Source organism: Homarus americanus, unplaced genomic scaffold (genome assembly GCF_018991925.1).
Source record: "Homarus americanus isolate GMGI-L3 unplaced genomic scaffold, GMGI_Hamer_2.0 scaffold30108, whole genome shotgun sequence".
Classification (NCBI taxonomy): domain Eukaryota; kingdom Metazoa; phylum Arthropoda; class Malacostraca; order Decapoda; family Nephropidae; genus Homarus; species Homarus americanus.
Genome location: NW_024748109.1, coordinates 8,337,961 through 8,365,214, shown reverse-complemented (window position 1 = coordinate 8,365,214; position 27,254 = coordinate 8,337,961). Strand labels below are relative to the sequence as shown.

The 27,254-nt window shown below is 37.0% G+C and overlaps 1 protein-coding gene across 2 annotated transcripts; it reads right to left on the bottom strand.

Moving 5' to 3' along the window:
- Positions 1-1,597: 1,597 nt before the first annotated feature.
- On the bottom strand, positions 1,598-25,862 carry LOC121880035 (GATOR complex protein MIOS-A-like). Of its 2 annotated transcripts, none has more exons than XM_042387024.1 (18): positions 25,754-25,862; positions 21,586-21,745; positions 20,183-20,386; positions 19,199-19,370; positions 17,585-17,715; positions 16,699-16,796; positions 15,440-15,531; positions 14,952-15,148; positions 13,828-14,012; positions 11,955-12,100; positions 11,434-11,535; positions 10,202-10,425; positions 9,624-9,754; positions 8,083-8,221; positions 4,820-4,958; positions 4,062-4,275; positions 2,606-2,862; positions 1,598-2,091 (listed from the first exon to the last, which is right to left on the bottom strand). In XM_042387024.1, exons 2-18 carry the CDS (start codon positions 21,710-21,712, stop codon positions 1,989-1,991), a joined length of 2,661 nt encoding a protein of 886 aa, XP_042242958.1. In that variant the 5' UTR covers positions 21,713-21,745; positions 25,754-25,862; the 3' UTR covers positions 1,598-1,988. The 2 variants fall into 2 exon arrangements, with proteins under 2 accessions (XP_042242958.1, XP_042242960.1); XM_042387026.1 differs by having other exon boundaries at positions 21,586-21,741; positions 25,754-25,810.
- Between the last annotated feature and the right edge of the window lie 1,392 nt (positions 25,863-27,254).

Below are 27,254 nucleotides of genomic sequence, written 5' to 3'. Positions count from 1 at the left end.
GTCCAGATATATATTGTCGCTATTACCACAAAGCTCCAGGACCTGGGTCCAAATATCCAGCACCTTAAGTAATTGCATCAAGCAGGAGAGTCCCAGTATAAAACCATGTTGGTATTCCTTTATTAGGTTGTTATGTAGTAGATATTCCATCATGGCAGCTTGTATAATGCTCTCTAGTACTTTATATACATTGCTAGTCAAGCTTACTGGGTGTCTTTAATTTCGACTCTGCATAATGGTAGAAAGCCTTTGGGTTTGATTCGATCTCGCTTGCAATCCACCTCAGAAACTCTTTTTTCAGCACTTCTACACTCTTGACCTAGCTTGATTCCTGGACCTGGCATACATACTTCTGTCCTGCTTATCATTTGTCGCGACTCATCTCTTGAATTTCTGATATTTCTTCTTAACTTTATCATCTGCCGCATGGTTCATGTGTAACAGACTTTTCATATTTAAGGAGCCAGTAGGTTTGGTCTTGGGAAAATATTTATCAATCAAATACAGTACTGTAGTTCACTTTATTGACTATGATGTTCAGGCCAGTGAATACCCTTCATCTCTTCCCTCATCCTGTCATAATTGCTTCTATAATATTTGAACCTTGGTCTGTTTTAATCATTAACCAAGTACACTAACCGTTAAATCTGAAGGACAATTTCACATGATGACTGGTGCCGACATGGGCTAGATGTTCCAACTTGCACACTATACCCTCCTTGTTAGTTATGGTGAGGTCCAGCAGTTTGAGTGTTTGTTCCCTTCTATAGTGAGTCAAACCTTTCACATGTTGGAATAGAAAATTTTCTCTCAGAGTTTCTATGAAAAGAGTAGCAGAATTATTAAGGTGATTTGGTGTTATTTCATTCCTCCAGCCGATGTCGCCACAGTTGAAGTCCCTCATCACAAGGAGGTGGCTAGAGATGAGCACCATTATGTTGCCTATTAAGGCTCTCAAAATTTCCTTGGTTTAATAAGCTGCAATTTGGGAATCTATAGATACTGTACATACAACGAAGGTTATGTCTCTCTCTTTCAGTTATATTTTACATCACTTCAATTATTCACAATCCTCCAGTTCTTACACATCATTTCAATAACACCTTCAAGATCAGGTTGGTGGGTCTTAAGTGAAGTTTCAAATTCCACTCCCTTGTCAAGGAAAGTGTCACTGCTGTATTTGCGTTCAGGACTCTCAAGCCGGAAACAGTCCTTAGTAGCGATTCTGGCCTCCTTACATTCTCAAAAACTTCCTTCTTTACTATCTCACCATATTTTTGGGGGTGTGGCCAGAGATGACACTGTTAACACGATATCTCCTCCTCCTGGGTGGGAGGTCGAGGGCGTGTGGGGTGTCTTACTGTCCCCTGGTTCTGTACTGACACACTTGCCTCCACTACTTTCCCCTTGTGCTGTATGCAACCCACCCAAGTCTATCCCTGTTTTTTTGCCAAATCCTCCCTCTTCTGCTTCAAGCACATCAGGAGTTCTTTGTGCTATTCCCTCTGCACTATTGTGCAATTTGGACTTATGAATCTAATGAATTGGGAAGACTTTAGCATAAAGGTTTCACTAGCATTCAACAAAAATATACCTGTATACTATTCACCATGTTTCATGTGAGAAGTGATCTTTAATTTTTCTTAGGTCAAAGTACAGGGTATACATATGGGAACTAACCCTTACTCCTTGTTACTAGATAGCCACATCAATTACCTGGTATTTTTCACATTTGTTGTTAAGTTATAGTAACACTGCTTCTTTGAGCCTCAGAGGCCATGAACTCACATAAAAGATAAAAAAACCAAAAACATTGTTCATTGTGGATAGATGGTAGTGTGGTAGTGAAGGAAACACGACTAAGAGATGGAGCTTCATTTCTGACGTCCGGAATAAAGCTCCATCTCTTAGTCATGTTTCCTTCATTACCACACTACCATAAACAAAACATTAAAAATTCTATGAGGTTCAGCTTGGAAATGCTCTGATTACTTGGTCATCAAAGATACAGAGGAAGATGCTACTTTGCTTACTGTGTCTAATGACATACATTTACATTTACAAGAGGTGACAGGACACTCTGTATGTTCCCTGAAAGAGGAAGAACAAAAAGGTGATTAGTGTGTTGTTATTAGTGAAAATAGAAATACTTTGATCACTGACAAGTTGGTGAAGTGGTATCCTTTGTCCTAGTATATACTTATATCTATTATGAAATACCGACAATATTATGATGTGCCTTAAACATAAGGGTCAAAAATTAAAAACACAGTTGGAAATAAATGTAACCACCAAACCTTTTAGTTATACTTTACAGTATATGTAAGTACAGAGAAGCTATAAGACTGAAACTAATTACATTTCTCAGTGACCTAAAGTAGGCCTTAAGTATTAGTTAAGTGACCCCAAATATTAGCAACACAAGTATTGTACCAACATTATAAAATATATACAATATAATTATGCCACCTGCAAAGCTCATTTTCATTTCAACTAATTTCCAGCTCTCCAAAGTAAGAGATGCATTTTCTCAACTGAATATGATTTATCAACCAGCAGACAAAATACAAAACAGATGGTGGGTGAAACTCTCCCATGTACTTACTTAAACCATTCCATTAAGTGGTGTGCATGTCCTCCATGTCTACAAGTTTGGCACCAGGTAAACCAAGAGGTGAAATTACTCAGTTTCCTTTTGCTTACAGTTGTGTTAGATGTGGGAGTATTGGGAGCACCATCAACACCCTCTTCTCCACTTGAATTTTTAGGTACTGAGCTTCCCCATCCAGATGGAGTCCCCATATGCACCAGGCAGAGAGAACATCGAGGGAGGGGTTTCCTGCAGTTTGGACATGCTTGCATCTGTCAAAAAATATACTTTCTTAACTTAATAGCCTCAAAAATATTATAGACAGAATACACATAGAAGTCTGCTAAGACAAGAGAAAATGTACGAATTGTTTTTTTTAAATTTAGTTTAATAAAAGAGGCATGTTCTATCTATAATGTTAAGTTTTTAAAATGAATCATAATTTATTTCCATCCTGTATATTGATAAAACAAGGATATGGATATTAAAGGTTAAGAAGCATTACCTGCAATGTTCACTGTGATTTTGTGATTCAGGAGGAGATTAATAACCAACAACATAGGATTGAGGAATGAGATAATTTCCCTTTGATTACACCCATCCTGTATTACTGTGAGCAAAAAATTAATGTACACTCTCCCAAAAAAGTATAGCTAAATTTACAGTCATTACAAACTGAAATGCTTAACGAAATGCTTTGGTATGATCCCGAGTGCATCATCATAAGTTGGTCCACCTGCTTGCCATATCAGCAACAGCTAGAGACGGGAGAAGGACTGGGGAGGGAGTCGTCCTTGTATGATATACTAGATACTTTAATATAACAAAAAATTCATTAAGCTATATTAATGTATGTATCATTGAAAAACTTATGTACGCATGCATACTCAAAGGTCGTGGATGTAGAACTACTAACTGTTCAGAACCCATCGAGCAACCTTGCTCGTAAAGCCTCGAATCACATCGACCACGTGGCTAACAATACTCTTTGGGGGGCCTGTACAGTCAGCGTCAAAAGTTCGCTCCTGCCCAAAAGGAAACGGCATCATTCCCATATGAGATACAACAGTCAGGGTAAGTCAGTTCGGAGACTCATTCCCGTGACTCAGTTTCACCACAGGGAGCAAACTTTTGTCCGTGACAGTACATGTAAAAGTTAGTTCCATATGCCAGTTGGGATTAATGTAGATATAGAAAACTGAATACTGTATAAAGGTCACACAGGTAAGTGAAGGATAAGTACAGACATCCTGGAAGCAGCAAGTGTTGAAGAATGAGTGGAATGCATGATAGCAAGTCATCTTTGAGTAAGGACATGGCACGGCAAATATATTACAGTACAATACACGAGTAAGAATAAACAGCAATGAATAAAGGGAAAATTTGTGTGTGTGTATACCGGTATTTGCTCATTTCTAGCCATATTGGACTGAGTGGAAGAGGACTTAATATAAAAAAATTTATATATTACCTTTGATTTATTGGCAGAACCAGTACCAAATCTAGCGTATGGATTTCGTGGTCGTCCGGGAGTTTGGATGTAAGCAGAAATACCCTTCTTACAAAAATTACAAGTTAAATAAATGTGCTGAGGTGGTCTCTCTGCATGTTTGTTGTCGTTCATTATAACATCCAGCTGTGCTCGCTCGTTCCACAGACCCAAACTATCCAACAGGTTTCGGTAACTAAGAGAAGGAACAATAATTTTCAGACATTTAGAACACAAATATAAAAAGTTGGACTAAACCATTTATCCCCCTATCCAGTAAAGCCCTAAAGTCAGGCAGCTGGTAAGTGAAGTATTGAGGTTCTTAGACAACCCCCATATTCCAGCCAGGGGATGATATATTAACCCTGAGTGAGAGTAAATTTACGTTCCCAAGTCTCCCTTACTGTATAGCCGAGGTATTCATTATTCACTAACCCTTCACTAACCACTGCCTTAAAATAACTGACCAGAGGTCCATTTGGACAGATTTCAGGTGAAATCACCTCCAACACATAAAGCATGAACTGTATGTACAATCAAAAGCAGAAGTTCATCCCAACCAACCTGCATGATATGATACAAGTGATCCGGTAACACTGCATAGGTCAAAGTTGACAAGTATGCTTTAAATGGCTAGTTTTAAAGATTTATTGAGTTGATATAAGACCACACTTGCTTGCTTTAAATCAAAATATGAAATGTTACACCGAGGCAAAAACCACGAAAAGATAATAACTTACCAGTGAACCCAATGAGAAAGACGAGAATCTTTGGTAAAAGCGTGCTGAAGGGTGTGTATAGTGACCAGTGCCACAGTCTGCACATCCCCAGTAAGATCCACATAACGTTGCAGTAAATCTATTCCTTCTGAGCAAAGACCTGCATACAAATGAAGATATCACACTTTGATGTACAGTGGTCCCTCGGTTAACGAGCACAATCCGTTCTAGAAAGTTGCTCGTTAACCGAAACCATTGTTTCAATGGGTTTTTGGGTAATTGGTTCCAGCTCACCGAAAATTGCCTTAATTCAACAAAAAAGGTAGAAAAGTACACTTACTTTGAGGTGTGTATGTAGAAGGCTCCTGATGATGATGATGATGGGAATTAGAATGGGGGTGAAGAAGGGAGAAGAGAAGGCATTGGGGTGGAAGAGAAGTCACCCCATGGCACCATTTCACCCATAAAATTTTAGTTCTCTTGGTGCAATTCAAGATTATTTTCTTTAAATCAACACTGCACTGCATTATATATTGTCAATATGTAAAATAAATTTCAAAATGACCAATAATTTGCTTGCAAAAACAGAAAAAAGCATTTAGTTGAAGAGAGTCTCAAGCAAGATGTTACCTCCACTGAAAAGATACAAAGACTGACGCCTGTATGGTGTGTTGAGAGGCTGGATGGCACGCATAAAACTAGTTTCATTACCTTCAATTATGTTCAATAATTGTTAAAATGAGTAAAAAATTTAATATTAAACTTTTAAAATTATTGAATAGTATAAACTTCTTGATATTTGCTAAAATGGTAAGGAATTTAAGCCCTAGAACCGATTACTGTATTGGCGGACTAATACTACAGCTGGTGGACCGCCAAATGCAAGCGAAATCATGTTCAGGTTGGCTCGTAAGAAACTCGTTAATCGAGGGATTGCTCGTTAACCGAAGTTAAGAATCTTATGGAAGGTAACTCGTTAACTGAGGTGTTTAACCGGCGACCACTGTACTGTACTGTATTGCATATAACTTAGTCTGAGAAAACACAGGTACTTTCTTGAATTACCCTTTTTCCTAAATTCCCACCACATGGGTGACAATAGGAAATAGAAAACTCAAAAGGAATGAAATGGCAAGGAATGGTACAGAAAACCTCAAAGGTAAGGTTGTTGAAAAACAATTAAGAACACCTCAGACTTATACAGGTACACCATTTTCTGATCTATAATGCTCCTCTTCCTATGTAGCAACCCTTGAGGAAGAGACTATGATAAAAGGGCAGCCAGACCACATAATCATTATACCCTGTACTATATTCACTCTGCACCTCCGACGTCCCCCATCACATACCCCATCCACCATTGTCTCAGTATATTGTTTCACCATTTCCTCCCCACAATGTGAAATGTCTCCCTAACCAACGATTTGCAGTATTGTTCTCTGTAGACCCTCTGTACCACATTATGTATCCTGGCAGTATTCACACACATCCATACCATCTCATGAGGACCCTTTCACTCACTTTCCACTTTTCAGTTCACATTCTACCCTCTCAGTCATTTCAAACACCCTATACAGTGCATCACTGTGTCCACAACCTTATGTACAAATTGTTACTTACCTAATGATCAGTTTACAAAATTAAATATGAGAAATACTACCCTGAAATGAATTTATATCACTATATATTTAAAAATTATGAAAAGAATATCATAAATGGCAGCAACAGCAAAGTCGGGTTACGCCCCAAAAACGAGACGTTATACAAAAACAACGTTAGTGAATCAATTTTCCCATAAGAAATAGATAAAACACGGGAGTAACGCTCCTGGCCTTCCTTTGCCCCATAAAATACATTACATATACAGAAATTTAATGGAATTTTTATCGAAAATAGTATATTTTTATAAAACTAAATCATTTTATATTTTACTCACTGATGGGGGGGAGGTGGTGGAGCGACTGTGTGGTGGGTAGTGGAGCGGAGGAGGATGGCGGGAGAGGAGGAGGGTGGTGAGTGATTGAGACTCGGCGGGTGCCTCCTCCTCCCGCTCTGACTGGCGTTTCTCCTCCATTTCGTAGCAAGACTAATGGTCTTATGTTGCTTCTTCACAACAAAGGCATCAGTAGCACTTGATGGGTGCTTGGAAGCCATTTTGAATGGTTAGAGTACAGTAGGTTATTTATAGCAGAAACACTTACCGGGTAAGCACACAGGAATAATGTGGAAGCCTAACAGAGATTGGCTTGGCGTCGCTTGGGGGCTCTGTGACGTTCCGCGAGTTAGAGATACTGTAGCACGCCGAGAGAAGGTGATGAGCAGTAAAAAGTAGTCCGTGATGACGCAAAAACGACGTTATATTGAGTCGTCGAGATGTTAAACAAATTTTTGGTATCTAAAGATTAGCGAAATACTGTAGTACCGAAACAACGTTAAGCGTGCCGACGTTATACGAGGACGTACTGTATATGCTTTTAACCTTTAAACAGTACCCATCATTGGTTGAAGTTAGCTGTAGGGATGGTGGCCATAATGTGCGGAAATTTCACGTTCCTTGCATTCCATTTTTGCGCATGTAAGGGGTAAGGGAGTGAGAAGGCAACCATTGGCCACAGGTTAAGGGTTAATAAACATGAAAAGTAAAACACCCTCATTTTCCCATTGCTTTTATATGAGAAAAAGTAATGAAGTTTAATATTATACATTTAATCTGAACATGCTCAAAAAACAGTACTGTACTGTATTAAGTCAGGTACTTTTTAGGCCAAAAATGTGTGTTTGAAAAGTGAAAAGTAACATGTTTAAATGGTTATCAATCTATATAATGATAAATATAAAAAAAAAACATTATCTTGAACTTCCAAGGATTGTGTACAGCAGTTGGTATTTTAAAAGCATATATATATATATATATATATATATATATATATATATATATATATATATATATATATATATATATATATATATATACATATACATATATAGTTACTTCAAGGGATTTTAATTAAAACTAATTCCTCAATTTTTTAATTCTGTAAGAAAATAGTAGCCTTTAAAAGGTTTTATTTATCATTTCAACTAATTTCACTATTAGCAAGAACCCATCTCCACAAGTACCCTGTTATAATGACCTCTTTTAACAGATACTGTATTTCACTTAGCGGACCAGCCTCAAGAATATACCTTGTCTGTTATAAGAGGTATGATAGTAATATATTCTGTATATGTATGTATAACTTATCTAACTATAGTACTGTTTTATACATAAATATATTCTTAACCTGTAAGTAAGATGCCATCCAAGTTGCCCTCCTCTGTGAGTTGTGTATTTAACTTCTCTAGGTATTCCATCAACCGTATATCACTTAGGTATGTACAAGCAAAGGCTACTCTATCTTCAATTGCCATCTCAGTTTCTCCCTGTGTAAAAAAGAGTGAGACATCTGTAAATAATCACCAATAAAAACAATTGACTCATAAATAATCAAAATGCAATACAGTACTGGACATATAGAATCATCTTAAATTTTCATGTCAAGAAATCCTAATGTTCTTATGCAGAAAAAAAGGAAGCATAGAGATAATTGGAATAAAAAAACCTGATGAAAAAGATCCTACATAGGAGAGCAGGAAGGGCCTTGGCAATCCAGGTACAAACACACTCATGATGGGCTGTTGATCTCTGACACAGCTCTGCTAGCTAAAAGTAAGGCTTCCAAAACTATTTCAGAAAGATAATATTTAAATTTTTTGCATATCTTAATCAATACTAAAATAGCTCTACAATCAAGAGCCATGGTAACAAAATAATCTAAAGGATATCTTACCAGCCTCTGTGCACAACTGAGACTCTGTTAAGTAGTAACTATTTACCAGCTGGCCTGCCTGAGGAAGTCTTTGAACTGCATTTTATTATATGTACCATCCAGTCTTATTAAGGTATTAGGTGCATGATCACACGTATAAAAAAAAAAAAAAAAATACCCTATATATATATACTGTACAGTGAACCCTCACTTTATGCGGTCAATTGAACCCACGGCGGCCCGCGTAAAGTGAGAAACGCATAAAGTGAACAACATAACATATGGAATTAATTGAAATAGAGACCGGGGCGACCCCCAAACTCCACTTTTTCAGACACAATACCTACGTTGTAGTAAAAATAACTTCTTAATTTTATGATGGTATGCACACACAATTAATAATTAAGAAAAATATCAATAATATTAGGTTTTTTAACACTTACATTAGTAGAAAAGATGGCTGGGCACACAGGGATGGGGGGTTGGTTCCGAGGCAGAGGGCAGATTATTGGCCCTCACCTGTATCACTTGTATCAATTGTATCACTATCCACCACAGAAGCTTGCAGGGCCTCTTTGGCAAAGTCCCTAAGTCCATATCCTCACTATTATTATCACTATCACTGACTTGGGCCGGTTGTGGTGGGTGGCGGGTGAAGAACTCGGTAATGCTTTGATGACTGGGCGACCTTGTGCGCACCCTGCTCGCGCCGCACTCCGCGTAAAAGGGTATACACACCGCGGAAAGTGAGCATTCCGTGTTCGGCAGGGGACCGCATAAACGTGGAAACGCGTAAAGTGGGACCGCGTAAAGCGAGGGTTGACTGTATATATATGTATATATGTATATATATATATATATATATATATATATATATATATATATATATATATATATATATATATATATATATATATATATATATATATATATATATATATATATATATATATATATATATATATACAGTACAGTATATATAAATAAAATAACAGGAAAAAAAATTATAGTCTTACCAGAACAGGCTCATATGAGTCAGCATCATCAGTGAGAAAGGCAAACATGGCACGAAGGTAAGGATCTGTTAGTTGAGAGCGCAGACTCATGCATGTTTCTCTCCACAGCCCCTTACGTTCTTCTGTGAAACCTAAATAAGAGGATCAATATACAGTACTAACATTACAAAGCCATACCATAAATAATTATCCATTCATCATATCATAGTCTTCATGTTGCATAAATGCCACATTGAAGATCATTATGTAAACAAGTAAACCTACCTAATACTGCCTGTGCCAACCTAACAACACGGAACAGGACCAAATATAACAAACCCTAAATGCTTCATTAGGTTAGGTCTAATGAGCATCACCAAGGTTATCTAGATCTAATACAATTTAAGTTACATACATGTATCTGAAGATATAGTACAGTATAGTGTTCCCTGTTTGGTAATCATTTCATTACTGACAACTATCTACGTGAAATATTAAGACTAAAGATGTAAAGAGAGTTCAGTACTAACAACTAAAAAAATAATGAAATGGCAATAATTTATAAGAATATTGTATGAGACAAGGCTAATGCACAGTACCTGAGAGTGCCATCGCAGTCGAGTTTAAAGCAGGCAGCTTCTTACTAGAGGCTCCCCTTTCTAGGATTAGTATTGCTTGTTTTAAGCGCTGATTAAAAACTGCGACTGCAGCAGCCCGAGTGTGATATCCTGCAGCTTCTAATTGTGATAAGAAGCTATTAAGTACTGTCTCACTTTCAAATCCCCAAGAGCACAACTCAAGGGCACGACTACGTTCTTCACATCTGTGGTAATAAAAATATCAAATCTATAAGTAACACTTGAAAATTACCTGCCTCAAACACATTAATAACTACAATAAATGAGATATATTAAGCATTTAATGTAAATAAGAAAGTTCTTACAAAACATTCCAGAAATAATTTGGTCCAAAAAATTTTCAGACCATTTCATACTAAACATCAGTCAGTGGATAGCATGTTAGGGAAAGATAAGAGAGGATGGGAATAGAGAATATTATCCCTTGTGTGTGTAGGGACAATGGCAGCAGTGTGGGGACAAAGATAATTAATTTGTTCTATGGTTCTATGTCACTGTTTATTAGATTATTTTATAGAATGAGGAATTAAGAGGGACAAAATATTGTTAGACTTAAGAGCAGGCTCCAAGGCAGGAGAACCTGAAGATGTACTGATATTGCTTAAGAAAAAGGCAACCATATGAGGCCCTGCTCCAATCCTGAGATCAGTTTTGTTTTCTCATCATGCAACACTATTGTAGGGGAACCAGTGAGTGAACAAAGGATTTCAATCAATTGTGTACAGGGCTGCCTCCGAACTGAATAAACTCATCTGGCATTAGCTGAATGAAATAATCAAAGCAGCACCCCATAGTGAAGGGGTTAAGAACAATTTTCATGTCTTAGGAAGGTTTTCTTGGTGAAGAATGATAGGTTTGTTTTTTTTAGCTATGAAGCTTCCAAGGTTTATAAATCCTGGTTTATAAGTCCTGGCCACTAATGTCATGTCTCCTAAGTCAACACCGATAGCTCAGTGAGGACATTACATGAGCCAACTAGTTCCAAACTTGGCCATAAGGTGTACAGGTATAAGTATAAATCTTTTATATCTGTTATACTACACACCTGAACTATTTATTCCTAACGCCTGTACTGTGGATATTGTGAGATTTTGTACCTTTATGTACTGCATCATATATTCTATAAGTTTTCTTTTGTATAGTTTAATAAATAACTTACCCTATACACAACACGTCATCTATAACAGCCTCACCTGAACACTTTGGCAAAGTGTGGCTTCTGTCCTTCTAGCCCAACCCATGATTTGTTGATAATGTCTGATGATAAGCTTTCCTCCTTTATGGCCATCAGACTCCTAGAAGATGGAATTAAGTGTGGTGCTATAACTGGGAATCAATAAGAATATGTAATAAACCTTAACAGTAAAAAAAAAAAAAAATTGAAACACTAGAAATTAATATTTTGAATTTGAAAGGAACAGTTAACCAGCTTATGAGATATCCCTTCCCAATCTCCCCCTAGCAGAGCCTTCGATAGGTGATTGTATTTATTCTGGGGGCAGGAACAATTTCCTTCATGGGTCAGAAGGGGTGATTAGTTCAACAATGATCTAGCTTTGCTCTGAAAAGCATACTAGATGAACTGGTCATCAGGATGAATTGCTTGCCATGTCACATTACTTGAATCATCCAATTAAAACTGTGTACAGTATTAAATGAGTCATATAAACAGTGAGATATTCTAGATTCTGATTGTAAACAGTTTAAGACTTACCATACACCTTGGTATCTATAAGGCATTCCTCCAGGTAGCTTGAAATTACCAGCTATGACCAAACTTCTGGCAGCATCCAACCAAGTCCATAAATTACGAAGAGACATGTCATCTGTTACTTCTCCATTAGTGGCTAAATTATTCACCTGAAAATGGATAGAAATAGACAAGAAATTTAAAAACAAATTTGGAACTGTAAATATGAATGAATAAATATTCATTCAAATAAATAAATGATAAGTATCATCAATGAATACAAATGAGAAGGCAAGAACATATAATATGTAAATTTCAAAATCAAGGACTGGTCCTGAAATCCCAATTACAACTAAGCCTTAAACTAGTGATGTGGCCAAAGTACTCAGTTAATGCAAGTACTGTACTGTGTACAGTAAAAGCCCCGGGTACCGGACAAATTAAGTCACAGTGATGTTGTTTATCAGATGGACTCCATTATTCAGATGTCCACATCAATAGGGAGACAACAGTTCAAAACAACAGTCAGCATATTACACTAACACAGACAGGCTTATTTAAGCTCACAATAAATTCGTTCAAGTAAAATTATCATACTTTTGATATAATCTTAGTTAATTCAGTTGTTTTTTTATTAAAGTGTTAACAGATGTGGTTCTTTTCCTTTTTTTATAGTTTTATACAGGTACTCCTCAACTTACGACCTACTCAACTTACGGCCACCAGGACATACGACAAAAAGTCGTATAAAATATTTTTCAAATTACGTATTTTCGAGTCCCGGCGTTAGTGATCGCGCTGTGTCCTGACAAAATTTTCGTTTGTAATTCCCTTTAAAATGGGTGGCAAGCGTAAAAGTGAGAGTTCCCGTGGTGCTGAGAAGAAAAAGCAACACCCATTTTAGATTTTCAATGTATTATTTTCGTATTTTCGACTTACGACCTGGTCATCGGTCCCTTACCCCTTCGTAAGTCGGGGACTGACTGTATTATATTTATTTTATTTCTAAGTCACATAAGAGTACTAATATCATATTCTCTCAACCTTTACAATTTTATTACATGAATCAGTGCCAACATGCGAAGTCATTTCAAGCCCACAACTGCCTGGTGAAGTGTGTTATGTAGCTTATGAAGATCATGCGGGTGTGTATGGGACTCACTTTCACTTGAGATAAAGTGGATTACACCTAGGATTTGCTTTTCAGTAGACAGGGCATATTCAGTTCCAAATTTCTGCATTACCTAAAGAACAGAGCGTTTATTGTCAACCATGGTTAGCACTTGAAGTTTATCCTTCATGGTAAGGCATTTTCTGCTCTTTGTGGTCTTAACCAATGTACTCACAATGTGCTATTTATATATCATGAGAGAACAGGACTGCACTGTGTAGTAGCTACAAGTAGACTCAATATGGCAAAGCTGTGTTGTTGTGATGTGGGTGGGACCACGTGGCCCATGCCGCATCGCTTCACAACAATAACACACGATATTTTTTTGAACTGTTTAATTTTTCCCCAAGATTTGTGTCATTACTCAGGTGGTCCAGTACTCGGGATTTTTACTGAAATATAAAAAGGGAAATATTATGAACTAAAGGTCTAGAAGGACATAGCTGCTGTAAGTAGCTAATGATGGGTAGCTTTTAGCCTATTGTGGTCTAGTGAATTGCTGCCTGACTGCCAACCTTGGTGGTCCAGGTTCATATCCCAGCACACACAGGTGAGAAATGTTTACTCTTAACATGTCCAATAACCACATTACAGTATAATGGAATATTTGACTCTAGCAACCTCTTTACCACTACACCATAAAGTGACAGGTAGAACACCACACTCTCCCTTATTCAGAAGCCTTAAAGGTTTTGGGAAACAGTAAAACCCTCTTTAACATCTTACATGTAAACCATATTTCTTTTGAGCGCGGGTCATGATGGCGGTTGAGATGTCATCAAAGTGAGAATACACAGGGTGCTGACAATCTATCTGCTGAAGAGTCTTCTTTCCATTGGTCCACAACAAGGCACTTGTTGCTGACCAATTGAGGGTAATTCTTTCATGGACATTGTAGTCAACCAGTTTACCTTCAAATAAATAAATAAATAAATATATAAATAAATAAATACATTCTGCTCTCATCTGCACAGGAAGAATTTGTTGGAAAAAGCAAGTACTCTACAGTCTTTCATTATCCAGTAAACTTAACAAACAAACATTCATAAAAATAAACTGAAGTATTAAATTCTATTTTCTTGGTCAAGCCGGAGAAGATGACTTCTGGGGAATATCTGTTTTCTTGAGGTAGGTAAACTGTCCCACTGTAAAATTGATCAATCTGAGGCTCAAGTTTTTCATTCAGTACAAAAAGAAGAAAATCATTAAGATGACCAGAGGTAAGAGCTCATAAAATAGTGGACTGATCCTGACATCCCATCTATAACAAGAATCAAGACTGAAAAACTCAATACAGTACTGTATAATATAACCAAAAAGTCTTGGGTGTTGGATTCCTAAATCCCAGTGCCCAACTTTTGTCACTGGGGATCTAATAGTCAAATGTATTAAAAACTAGATTATCCTCTAACTCTCACAACACCTTCCAAAGACAGATACTTGGCATGAAGGTACCAATATGACAGGGAAAAGGTTGGTGAGTGAAACATAAACAGGCACTCCAATCCAGTTTTGTTTTTGACAACAGGACAAGAGAGAAGATGGTTTTGAAATAGCTGGTTAACTGTGTTCTGTGAAGGACTGAGCCCTGGAATTCATGTTATAGATAAGGAGTTGGGGAATGAGCTACTCTAACTTTCAAAGCAATCACTGTCCAAAGATTCCAATGCCTTGCTTTAGCCTTAGTTTTCAGGATGAAGAGCTGTTTTATAACACTTACATTGATCTGAGCAGACAGTGTAACAAGCTACTGGAGTATATCACATATGGCAAGGGCAGACTGGTAAGGGGGGACTCCAATTGAGATATTGCAGGTCACTTGTCAATTAATGAAATGTTAAAAAATACACCTGTATAAGATGCAGTAATGATGCGGTTCTCATGTGTGGGGTGCCATGAGAATGCAGATATGTAAGTGCTGGAGTCAGTGTTGATAGAGCGGGTAATTACAGCTGGTTCTTGATCCTCTCCACCATGAGTGTAGTGAAGGATGTCATATATCCGTACTGATGAACTGTCTCGACACAGAGATGCCAACAAACCAACTCTGAAATAATTAACAGAAGCTGCATGAAAAGTTAAGAATTATAGTAGCAACAAAAATATGAAGATAACATGGTATGAAAGCCTTTGATGAATGTATCAACTGACAAGGCCACACAGATTTACCTAAGGAGAAAAATACAACATAATATAGTATAGTATTTATGTTGTATTATTATTTTTATTATTATTATTATTATGATGATGATGATGATGATGATGATGATGATGATGATGATGATGATGATGATGATGATGATGATGATGATGATGATAGTGAAACAATTCTTCTTACCTAGAGGGACACCAGGCCAATTTGGTAATGGTTTTGGTTGCATCAAGATACAGCACTGGTCGCTCTAGGCTTCGTAAATCCCATATGGAAACCTGTAATTTCAGAGAATTTGATAGCTAGTTATTAGCCTTAACATACTTTACTGATATGAAACAAATGACTGTAGCTCAATAAAAATTCGTTCCCTTTCCCATCACCTGGTCAAACTACAAAATTACATTCATCTTTTATTCTGACAAGCTGGAGTAATGTATACTCCACAATATTCTACTTGGAGCTCTGGAACCAGATAAATCATACCCAAGAGAGATGATTAGGGATATCTAAGTCAATGTGGCATGTCTGATAGATTAAAGGCAGTTCCATCAGTTTAATTATTTTTGGACTTATTTCAAACCCTTTGATGCATAGAGTTCTGTTGCCTATATTACATGTGTCAGCCAAATGAGTTTAGACTGTATTTCCAATGAACTTTAGGGGTTTCTCAATATTAAGATCAAATAAACTCTAAACAGAACAGCCCTTTGAAGACTCCCATTAAAAATCATGGACATTTGTCACTGAGGCTTCATCTACAACATGGCAAACAGTAGTCATGATACCCAAAATGTTTAAATGATAATTATAACATGCTAAAAAATTATACCAATCGGGTGTGGTGACTGTAGTATATGGTAACTAGTGTAGAATCGGAATTACCTTAAAAAAAACTACACTGTACAGTTGGCTCCACTCCTGCATTTACCAGTTAGTGTTGCCATTGCTCTCTTTCCCTGAGGTGTGAACCCTGAACTCTGAAGTGTGAATTTGAAGCATTCACTAGTGAGCAGGAGGAAGAGGGGAGGGTTGTGTGGGGTAAGTGTCTTTCTGTGGGGGTGGGGGGAGACGGAATACTAGGGGTGAGAAGGGAAAGTGTAATCAGTTGGGAGAAATTACAATGCAGAAAACACTTTGACAATACAGACGGGGCTTCTGCGGTTGAGTATAATCTTCTGGATTAGCCAGATGAAAATATAGTACTGAACTTACAATAGGATGAGAGGGGATGAATTCATATTCTAAGTAAGGTGTTTCTTTGCAAAAGCGGACATTTATGAGCAAATGTGCTACAGCTGTACCACCAATACTTCAATTAGTTATCTAACCACGATCTTGCAACATCGTCAACAAATTAAACTTTCCTTGACTACCCGGTATGTATCTATATTAAGTGTTTCATGTATTACAGGTAGTGGTGACAGTGGAGAAAGTCAACTTACTTGATTCTCCACAAATGAAGCCAAGCGGTGTTCATTGTGGACATCAGTACAGATTCCATACACAGCTTTGGTGTTTGCTGTTGCACATAATTTACCTTCTGCAAAAAAAAAAAGAAGCATTGAAGCATGATACTGTAATCTACATAAACATCCAATAATAATATACATTGTCTATATGTCCACCAACAGTCAACATGATGTACAGTCACTCAAAAAAACTATCTTTACAATAATTATTATGTTGGACAATATGACAATGGACGAAGGATTTTGAAAACCCTACCAAGACAACAGGAGTCACAGTGTTCATTCTGAAATTCATCAATCACCCCAAGTACAGATAGTTTTTTGACGGAATTTCTTACAAAATAAATTTTCAATATAATAAGTTTTGAACATCTCACATTTTCTCATCATGATACATCTCGTACAGAAATTCTTCATTCACTCTTGTATTTTAATAACCTGACAGCTTTCACTGAAGTGATTTCTTGAAAAAATGTTACTTATCCACTGAAGTTATTCAATATAAATTTGCTGAGTATTTAGGTCAAAAGTCCTAACATTTTTTCTTCATATTCAAGCCTTTGTACACACTAACAACTCTGGAGGAGAGGATCAGAGGCTCACCACCACCACTTATTCATTAATGTAAGGTGGGAGTGACTGGCACAGATGCCCACTCCCTTGTGTACTGTCCTCAACACATGTGTGTATACAGTACAGGTATACAGTACTGTATTTTACATATACTGTACTATATAAACTTAAATATAATCATCATTGAATACATAATGTACAAAATAAAATAACACTTACATAACTTATTGACACAAATTTAACCAAAGAATTAGGATCATATAAGGTATAGAAAACTTTCACTTACCTCTTAAATCAAAAACTTTGATGTGTTTGTTGTTCATCCCAGTGATAAGTGTACGATTGGCATGAAGGGAGAACGCAACACTGTGTGTTGTCTCAGCCAATCCAAACTCAATCATAGGCTTCATGACATCCCTAAAACATAAAAAAAAGGCTATAGTTTCATTAAATTCTGGAGGTATTTAAATGTGTTTATAAAAATGGAAAACATGCATGGGAAATCCCTTTTTATTGCTAATGATGTAACAGAGTAACCTGAGAGATACACTGGCAAGCATCCTCATGGTAAGAACCAGAAAGTGTCCAAAAGGAAGCAATGATATTTACTGTACTATAGTATTTATCCTGAAGTACTCTTGAACTAGTTTTCTCCGAGACCAATATTATACATATGTGTGTGTTTATGTGTGCATAGTCATTCATACCAAGTTTGCATACTCTTTCATGATGTGATTAACTCTGGTAAGGTAATTGTCAGGTTATAACATAAGTTAAATGGACCTTGGGACCCTTAACCACACTTACATATGGACCCAGGGACCATAAATCTTAGGTCCTAGGTGCTCACATAAAACTTAATTTAAAGATTAGGGCATAAAATAAAATGGAGAGTAGTATATATAATTTTTGATGAAATAAGACTAAACATTGCCCTTTTGCTCTTGTTACTGGTATGTATTGGTTCATTTAAATCTGACCCAAACACACACACTTACTGTACTAATAAACACTAAAAGACTGAGAAAGTGGCTGTAGGACATGAAAACCAAAGATGCAAGGATAAGTCAGTACTGTTTACTGCCTACTACAAGTACAGTCAGTAGTTGGAGCCACGACAAGTAAAGGCCAGGCAATTGGACAAACCTTTCTCCTTCCCCTTTCCCCTGTCTAAACATGGCTGGGTAGTTTTGGAACTATCACGATTGGCGATGTTGCATTGTATCAAAACAACTGATGATTACACTATGAAGCTAAATAAAATCCCTAAGTCAACTGAACATGACATACTCCAAACTTTTACATCTCCAGCAACAGTGATAAAGACTGTGTGGTGAACTCCAGATAAAAAAATGTACTGTCAATTAAACAGAGAGTATTCTTCACACATCCTCCAGTTCATCAACACTGACTCAAATAGAGACTAACAGGGGGATGAATATGTTTTTAAATTTGTGAAGTGACAATGACAGCTGAATTTGTCATGAGTGAAACAGGAATTATTAAATTCTGAATCAAGCGGGTAAATAACACATCTCATAATTAAAAATGATCTTGGTCATTGGAGATAAAATACCTGCCATAAATCTCTAAGCTATTTTTGAAGGGCACAGAGAAGGTATTTCACGGTCATGTCATCTCACAGGTCACTCACTGAAGACCAAAGTCATCAAGAAATCTAAATACTGTACAGAAGAGGGAGGAAGATGATATAGGGTTTAAAGTTATGAAGAAAATAATACCACGTATAAAAAAAAAAAAATTTATAGTTTCTACAGCTCACAATGAGAATGGATTGTCTGGTTGATGTCCATTGAGACAATGTTCACTGTACCGATATCCATGCAATAATGACACGTGTTTGTTAAGTGGTATAGACTTTATGCCATACAGTACTAACCCAGCACTGGAATTTCTTTGATCAAATGCATATGTAGGCGGCTGACTAGTGCGAGTTACATCACAAACAATAACCGAGTGATCTGTGCGAACTTTGTCCAATCCTGCCGCAAGCAGCTGGGGCTCTTGGGTACTCCATGCTAGAGAGTTGACAGGACGGGAGTGCTTGGGAACTGAGTGGCAAAAACAATTAGATTTTAGTATTATGGAAGACAATTAAAAAAATATTCATCAACCTTAAATACATCTGAAAATTCACTATCAAAACTCATTAGCTAACGATGATATGAATATAGTGGAGTCTAGATAATTTGGTACCAGAAGATAACGTGAATTTTAGTTTAATCGATTTATATGGAATTACAGTAATTAGTTTGATTCCAGATGCCAAATACTACCCATAAGCTGTTCCAAAACTGCTTTACTAACACTACAGTATATACAGTACAGTACATACATAATACAATACATAAAAAATGCAGTAATAAACAGGTCATAAAAAAATATAGTTGTACATTATATAAACAGCTCCTTTCCTTTTCATAATCATCCAGTAGGTTATACCAATACAACACAGAGACAGGCAGGTGCTGGGCTGGTTGTGACCTGCACTGTGTAAATAAAACAGCGGACATTTATTACCACAAAATAACTCATCTGGAGTTGTGTGTTGAATTTTTTCCTGAAAATTGATTACTATAGTACTTTATGATAATGTTTTATAAACCCTGTAACAAACTGAACCTAAATAATATGGGGGTTATGGTAAAATGGCATACTGTTGTATTAAAGTAGTTGGGGGCGGACATCCACTATACCAAGCTGTCAATAGTGAACTATAAACTTAAAATAATAATAAAAACAGGACAGACAGACACAGGTAAGAACACCAACAACATATGAATACGGTTTTCTAAAAGTAGTTATGTATACAGTATACAGTAATTAAGAAAATAAATGCAGTACTATGGTATTATTTACTTACTGAACTCTCTTCCCTTTATTCCACGTGCATCAGGAACTTTGCTGAAAGTTGTGAGAGCAACTTTTCCATTGGCCTGGCCCACTGCTAAAAGCTGATTGGTTGGGTCAGTTTCTTGCCCAGGGCACCAGGACACACACTTGATGAACTGCAGGTCATTATTTGTGGAGAGAAGTGATGCAGCAGTTTTTGGACCTAGACGCAAACCTGGTAAATATAGAAGCAATTATATTAACTAAATAAGACGAAACCCTTTGGAATAATCATTCTTACAGAGCACATTTGTCTATATAATACAGTACTGTGCAGTACTCAGTATTGTAATTCCAGTGTACAGGAAGTGTATAAAGTTGAAATACTGTAAGTGACGGATAATATCCTGTACCATAAATAGCATCATCATCAAATATCTCTTCACACACACATGCACACAGAAGCACACATACATACATACACACACTATATTTAGTTTAAATTATAATTATACACCCTTCATCATATACAAATCTCCAATAAAAATGCAATTGTGTACTCTGCTAATACACAAGTTAATTAGTTATAAGCCAAATCTTTGTTAAATAATTTGCTACCTTCCATCAACACACTAATCTTTATCTATGTACATCATTTACAAACAGAACATTCAATTTGTTCTCGAAGTTTTTGCTGATCATCTGTACCAAACAGTACAGTAAACTCTTGTTATTCGCAGGGGTTTGGTTCCAAGGAATGGCGTGAATAGGCAAAATCACGAATAGCAACTTAAACTACCTTAGTGCACTACTATATATCTATACCAAACAACAGATCAGCTGCGGCAGCACTCATCCCCTCCTTTAACTTGTCTAATAATTCAGCTTTCTTTGTCAGGGTCATCACTGAATTCTGCCTTTTACATTTCACTCCACTAGCACTGACACTAGGCAGTTTTTAAGGGGTCATTTCACAGAGAAACACTAAAGTTTTGAGAGTACAACATGAGATGCTGCGTGGGGTGACTCGTTGCGCTGCAGGAAAAGGCTCACAAGCTAGCCACCATAGCCATGAGCTGCTTATCGTGAATCGCAAACCCGCGAATGGCAAGGGTCAAATGTAATGTATTCTTTTCACATTTCATGACCATGACACTCAATACTACTCTCTTACACTCTGCATACTGTAAACTCTTCCTCTACTACCACCACCTCTCTCTTCCTCTCCCACATCAATTGGCTCACTAAAATATTTTTCTTAATGGCCATACAATTAAATAAAGTAATCTTATTTTCACATTATAAAAACACTAAAATTAGCAATATGGCTACTGTATTCAAATAAAAATCTATCAACTTTATCAGGCAAAGAAAAAAAAAGAAAGAAAAAAGTCAAATTATTGAACATTGGCGCTCTTAACTGCTGCAACTTACGAGGCAATTGGACTATTTCTGTTGGCGTAACATCCTGAACTTGGTAGAGCTGTAAATCAGATCCCCAAGTAAGGAACTGGTCAGCCGCGACTGGCGACCACTGCACATCCACCCTCACACTACTCATAGTAAGTCTTCAGTGGTGATATGTACATTCTAACTGAAAAGAAGAATTTAACATTAACAAGTGAAGTACTGTACTGTATTGTGCTGTATGTCTCTTATTAAATCTAAAAACATTAGGAAGGTATGACAAGTATAATTTAATAAAATAGACAAAATTATTAAACTATAAACTTAATCTCATATACCAAATACACAATAAAGTTTAAAAAAAATCTAAAGAAAAAAAAACACGAAGATTAAATATCCCATATTACTGTATGATTAACCACCCTAATGCTAACCTAGCCCAGGTAGCATTAGGGTGATTAAATTTCATGTAAAAAAAAAAGTGGTGATGTACAGTACAGTATTACCCCGCTTTACGCGGTTTCACTTTCCGCGATTTCTCATTTACGCGGTGCCTTGCCAGAACCGAACTTTCACTTTCCGCGGTGCATCTACTCATATACGCGGGAAGTGGTGCAGGCAGGATGCGCACAAGGTCGCCCAGTCATCAAAACATTACCGAGTTCTTCACCCGCCACCCACCACAGCCGGCCTAAGTCAGTGATAGTGAGGATATGGACTTACATGGACTTTGAGGGGTTTGACAAAGAGGCCCTGCAAGCCTATGTGGTGGATAGTGATACAATTGATACAAGTGATACAGGTGAGGGCCAATAACCTGCCCTCTGCCTCGGAACCAACCCCCCATCCCTATGCGCCCAGCCATCTTTTCTACTAATGTAAGTGTGAAAAAAACTAATATTATTGATATTTCTCTTAATTATTAATTGTGTGTGCATACCATCATAAAATTAAGATGTAATTTTTACTACAACGTAGGTATTGTGTCTGAAAAAGTGGAGTTTGGGGGTCGGGCCAGTCTCTATTGGAATTAATCCCATATGTTCTGTTGTTCACTTTCCGCGGTACCCCATGGGTTCAATTGACCGCGTAAATCGGGGTACTACTGTACTGTATTAATTTAATGTTTGAATCATTTTGTTGATAAAAGTTGAAGCTCCTATATGCAGCATTCTAATACAGTACACATCAACTCCCAAAAACCCTCTGCTTTCAGAAATTCCTTTACCCAGCAAACTTCCAAAAGAATGGTGTGGTTGGATGGTAACGTGAACAAACATCCTACTGCCCAGAAAACCTCCCATCGAGTGGCGGCGTTTTGTCGCTTTGCCAACTGGCTGCTAATATTTTGTTGGTGCACCAATCGCTCCCTTCATTCAGTTCATCTATTTTAATTCACCCTTACAAAACTGCACCATGGCTCCCAAATGTATGTTTATATACAAGTCCAGGTACGCCATGTATCGGTAACCTGTTACAAATACATAAGAAATACAACCTTCTAAATAACGGCAATTCCCTATATCTGGCAAGGAGCTGGTCCCATGGCTGCCAGATACAGTAGCTTCAATCTGTATTCTGAACATGACTCACTGTTAACAGGAGGTAAATACAGTATAGTACTGTACTTTAAATCCCATGAACAAGTGATATTTTAAAATAGCATTTGTTATTATGAGCCACTTTAGGATAAAATTCTAAAAAGAAAACTTGTTTCTTTCTTTTCAAAAGTTTGCTCCCTCCCAAAATAAAACAGTATTGACTCCAAATGAAATAAAACAGCACACCTGCACCAGATGACAGTCAGGGTAAGTATGGAGACTCATTCCTGTGTCTCAGTTTCACTGTGGGGTGTAAACTTTTGTTTGCAACTGTACATGCAAAAAAAAAAGCTGCAACCTTTGAACAGTTTTGTAGAAACGATTATAAATTGTTTTTTGATTTCATAAATATCAACAAATAACGAGGTTTTATGGTAACTTTCATATTATCATCACTAGATGATTTATTGTGAATAAGACGAATGAACACACCAAACCTGACCTAACCCAACATAACTATCCTAGGATGGAAGTACATTATTTTAGGTTAGGTTAAGTAGGCTGGTTAACATGTTATTGTATTATTAACAGTTCATATCTGATAATTAAGATAAGGTAAGATATCGGTTAGTTTGGGTAGGTAATTTTTGTGTCTGTTTTACCCCATAATTTCCCTCTACTTCAAAGCCCTGTCCACTTTGTGCAATCAAAATTTTTTGTTGGTGAGGGGAGTGGAAGAATAGCTCCATAATGGCACATTCTCGGAAATGAAAGTCAGATTCGACTGAAACACTACAAAAACATATATTTAGTAGTTTCTAAGGTTGACCTTTCCTTCTAAATCTTTACTAAAAGACAGGCATGGGTAACTTTTCCTGTCATGGGCCACATTACGATTTAGGTATGTTTCTGCGGGCCAACCCAACGAAATTTATATCCTATCTAACCCAAAACAGGGGCGGATCAAGGAATCTAAAAAAGGATAGGTCCAAATAGTTGTGGAGAGATCTAACCAGACAAGAATAAATGGTTAGAACAAACAGCCAGGCATGAAGGAAGAAGTACTATGGAGTGACAGTCTGTCAACAAAAGACCTTTACCTTCGACCCGTGTGACCACCTTCCGTGACCCAACTTGGACTTGCCCAACAATAGTTAATTCCCAAGTGACCCACTGCCACATAGCAGTTAATCCATCGAACAGACTGCACCAAACTTGGCCCGTAAACTCACACAAGTTAAAATGTTTACTGTATATTGTTGATGAAATAGTGATGAATAGAGTGTGAAGATTATTCTTTTAATAAATATTGCTTTACCCACCATAAACTGGCTGCATCTATCTGAACCTTGGGCCACATTAAATAGAATTTCTCAATCAACTCCCGGGCCGCACAGAGACATGGTTCAGGCTGCGGGTTGCCCATGCCTGCCATAAGATGTACCAGAGAAATTAAAGTAAGAAACACACAATTCCCCAACTTTCATTGATATATTTAAAAGGTGAGAAATAAGTTTTCTTCAAAAGGATTTTTTCCAAAAGTAGCTCATAAGGTAATGAAGCAGTTTACAGCAAATACAGATTTCCTGAAATTCACTACAATCAATCAACAGAGCTATTTTTCTCTGATAATTTTCTTATATTACACTTCCGTCGCAAATTTATAATAAGGAAGTTATTGAATTTAAAAAAAAAATAAAATCAGAACACCTGTTGCTCCTACAGTACACTGTTGCTCAAATTGTGTGTTCATACGTCCGCTTACCTCTCACACATGTGACTGGGGGCGGCCACCAATAAAATCTAGGGCGGGGAGGCAGCCAATCAAATCCAATAAAACATCTCAACTTTTGATTCAACCAATTAGCGTTCAATATTTGGCGTGGATGTGGGACATTTTTAATCAGTTGCAACATGGAGCCATAACATGCTGGGTGTGATTTCGATTACCGGAAGTTTATCACATTATTTCATTCTAATCACAAGAAATACTGTAACGGCTATTTATATTCTCGTGGAGGCTGACCGCGCGACTCTAGGGTTATTACATAGCATTTGGGGGTCACTGGGGGTCCGGGGCTCCGGTTAGGTAAGGTTTAGTTTGATTATATGGTATAAGTTTACAAGCATTGAGTACTGGGAATTCAGAATATGCAATCGATAGAACTAATAAGAGCGGGGAACTAAATCACAAACTAGTGGATTTCCGACAAAAACGAAGATCAGATTTGAACTAATCGCATCATAACCCATCAGAAAACCACGTTTTTTCCTTCAAATTCCATGGTTGCTGTAATATGCACATTTACCGCTCATAATAACAAGCACTGTGTAGACTATTACATCAAGTAAACTGTACACCTGCACTGTCTATGTACAGCACTGTAAAATGCTGAACCAAAGCGACCTTGTACAACAATTTCACATAACAACTCCTAAACTATTGAATATCTGAACAAAATTTACATATTAATCGTTCAGCTGATAACGAGTCTATATACAACCAACACATTTTAAAACACAAACTACTTACTTCATCAACAGGATCGTCCTTTTATCAGGATAATAACTACAAACTTTGAGTTGTCTAGTACTGATATCTAATGTATAATTCAGCTAGCACTAATACTTAATGTATAATTCAGTATAAATACCTATAACAAGGAGGTGAGAGCAGGCTTGTGTGAGGACTCTCTGCACTTGTTTACATCCATCAGCTGATAACACTCAACCTAAAACTTTTATAACATTTTTTTTAGTCAAATACAGAATAAACATGATATTGGTCAAACATTATCTGTTAATATATATTTTAAGAAACAATATGAGTAGTAGTTTGAACGTTTGAACCATACATACAGGTATATATATATTTTTTAAGTGTTGGTGCTCGCATTTTTATTTTATTTATAATTTCACGAGGTTCTTTATAACTTTAAATAACTGGAATAATTCACCTAACCACATTAAGTCTGGTTTAGTCACAAGCAATTAAAATCATTATCAACCCTAGAATCTGTGCACGTGTGTCATCTGCTGGTTGTCAACTATAGTTCATGAGCTTCCGGGTGCCATTTTTACAAAGTCTCTTTTAGACTTTTCCATATAATCATATAAGGGCCAGTGACGTCACGTTTTTTACATTATGCCACTACTGGTTTGCTAGCCACTACCATAAGTTACTCTCCTTCACCTAATGTGCCCTTTTACAATACAAATATGCACCAGTGACCAAATATTTTTGTTCTATACAATTCATAATACCCCCAAAAAATTATGGAATCCTTATAGGTAATACTGTACATGGGAAAAAAGTGGCAAGGAAGTTGTTTCAAGTGGAAAACTTGAACTTGGCACATACAAGTGCTAAAAGGAAAACCGCAAGACTATCTTTCATGGTTTAATGTGTTCTTGATTATATAAAAAAAAAGAGTATGAGGTAACTTGTTACCATTAGCATCAGACATACATACGAGAGGTCACCCTTGTCTTAAAATATACCTTAACTACTTGAATAAAGCATTTGATGCTGCTATGATAGGTTCCTACACCTAACTATATTAACATTAATCACATTATGCATGGCTAATGACCCGTGTCAAGACCTCTTCTGCAGCAGATATACATTACTGCACTTTACTTTTATCCTCTTTGCCACTGATCGCCTCGTTAGCTGCTTGGGCAGTTGGTCATGTCTCTGTTATGCAATGTTTGCAAGTACAAGTACTGGGCGTGAACTAGCTCCAGTGTTGGTCAAGACTGGTTTTGAAAGAGCTCTCATTCAGTTCCGTCACAACACTTCATTCTTCATCACCAATTTTTTTTGCCGTTTTTGTAACTCCCGCCTACAGATACAGTTCATGCTGTCAGGATGTCCTTTTTCCAGGTTTATTAGTCTTGGAGCTGCAGCCTCCTGATTTTTTTTTCAAGTGTAATTTTCAAAGTTTCATACAAATGCCAAGGATAAAAATTTATTTTCATATTAAAAAAAAATTATATGTTCAATAGGTTATGGAAGGTTTATTATGTACGTATATACACCAATGCTTGTAAATACTGTACAGTATATTAGTTCAAACTAACCCCCCCCACCACAACTGGGTCACTCTGACTCAGGGTATTGCCCATGTACTGCACGTTTGTTATAGGACAGTA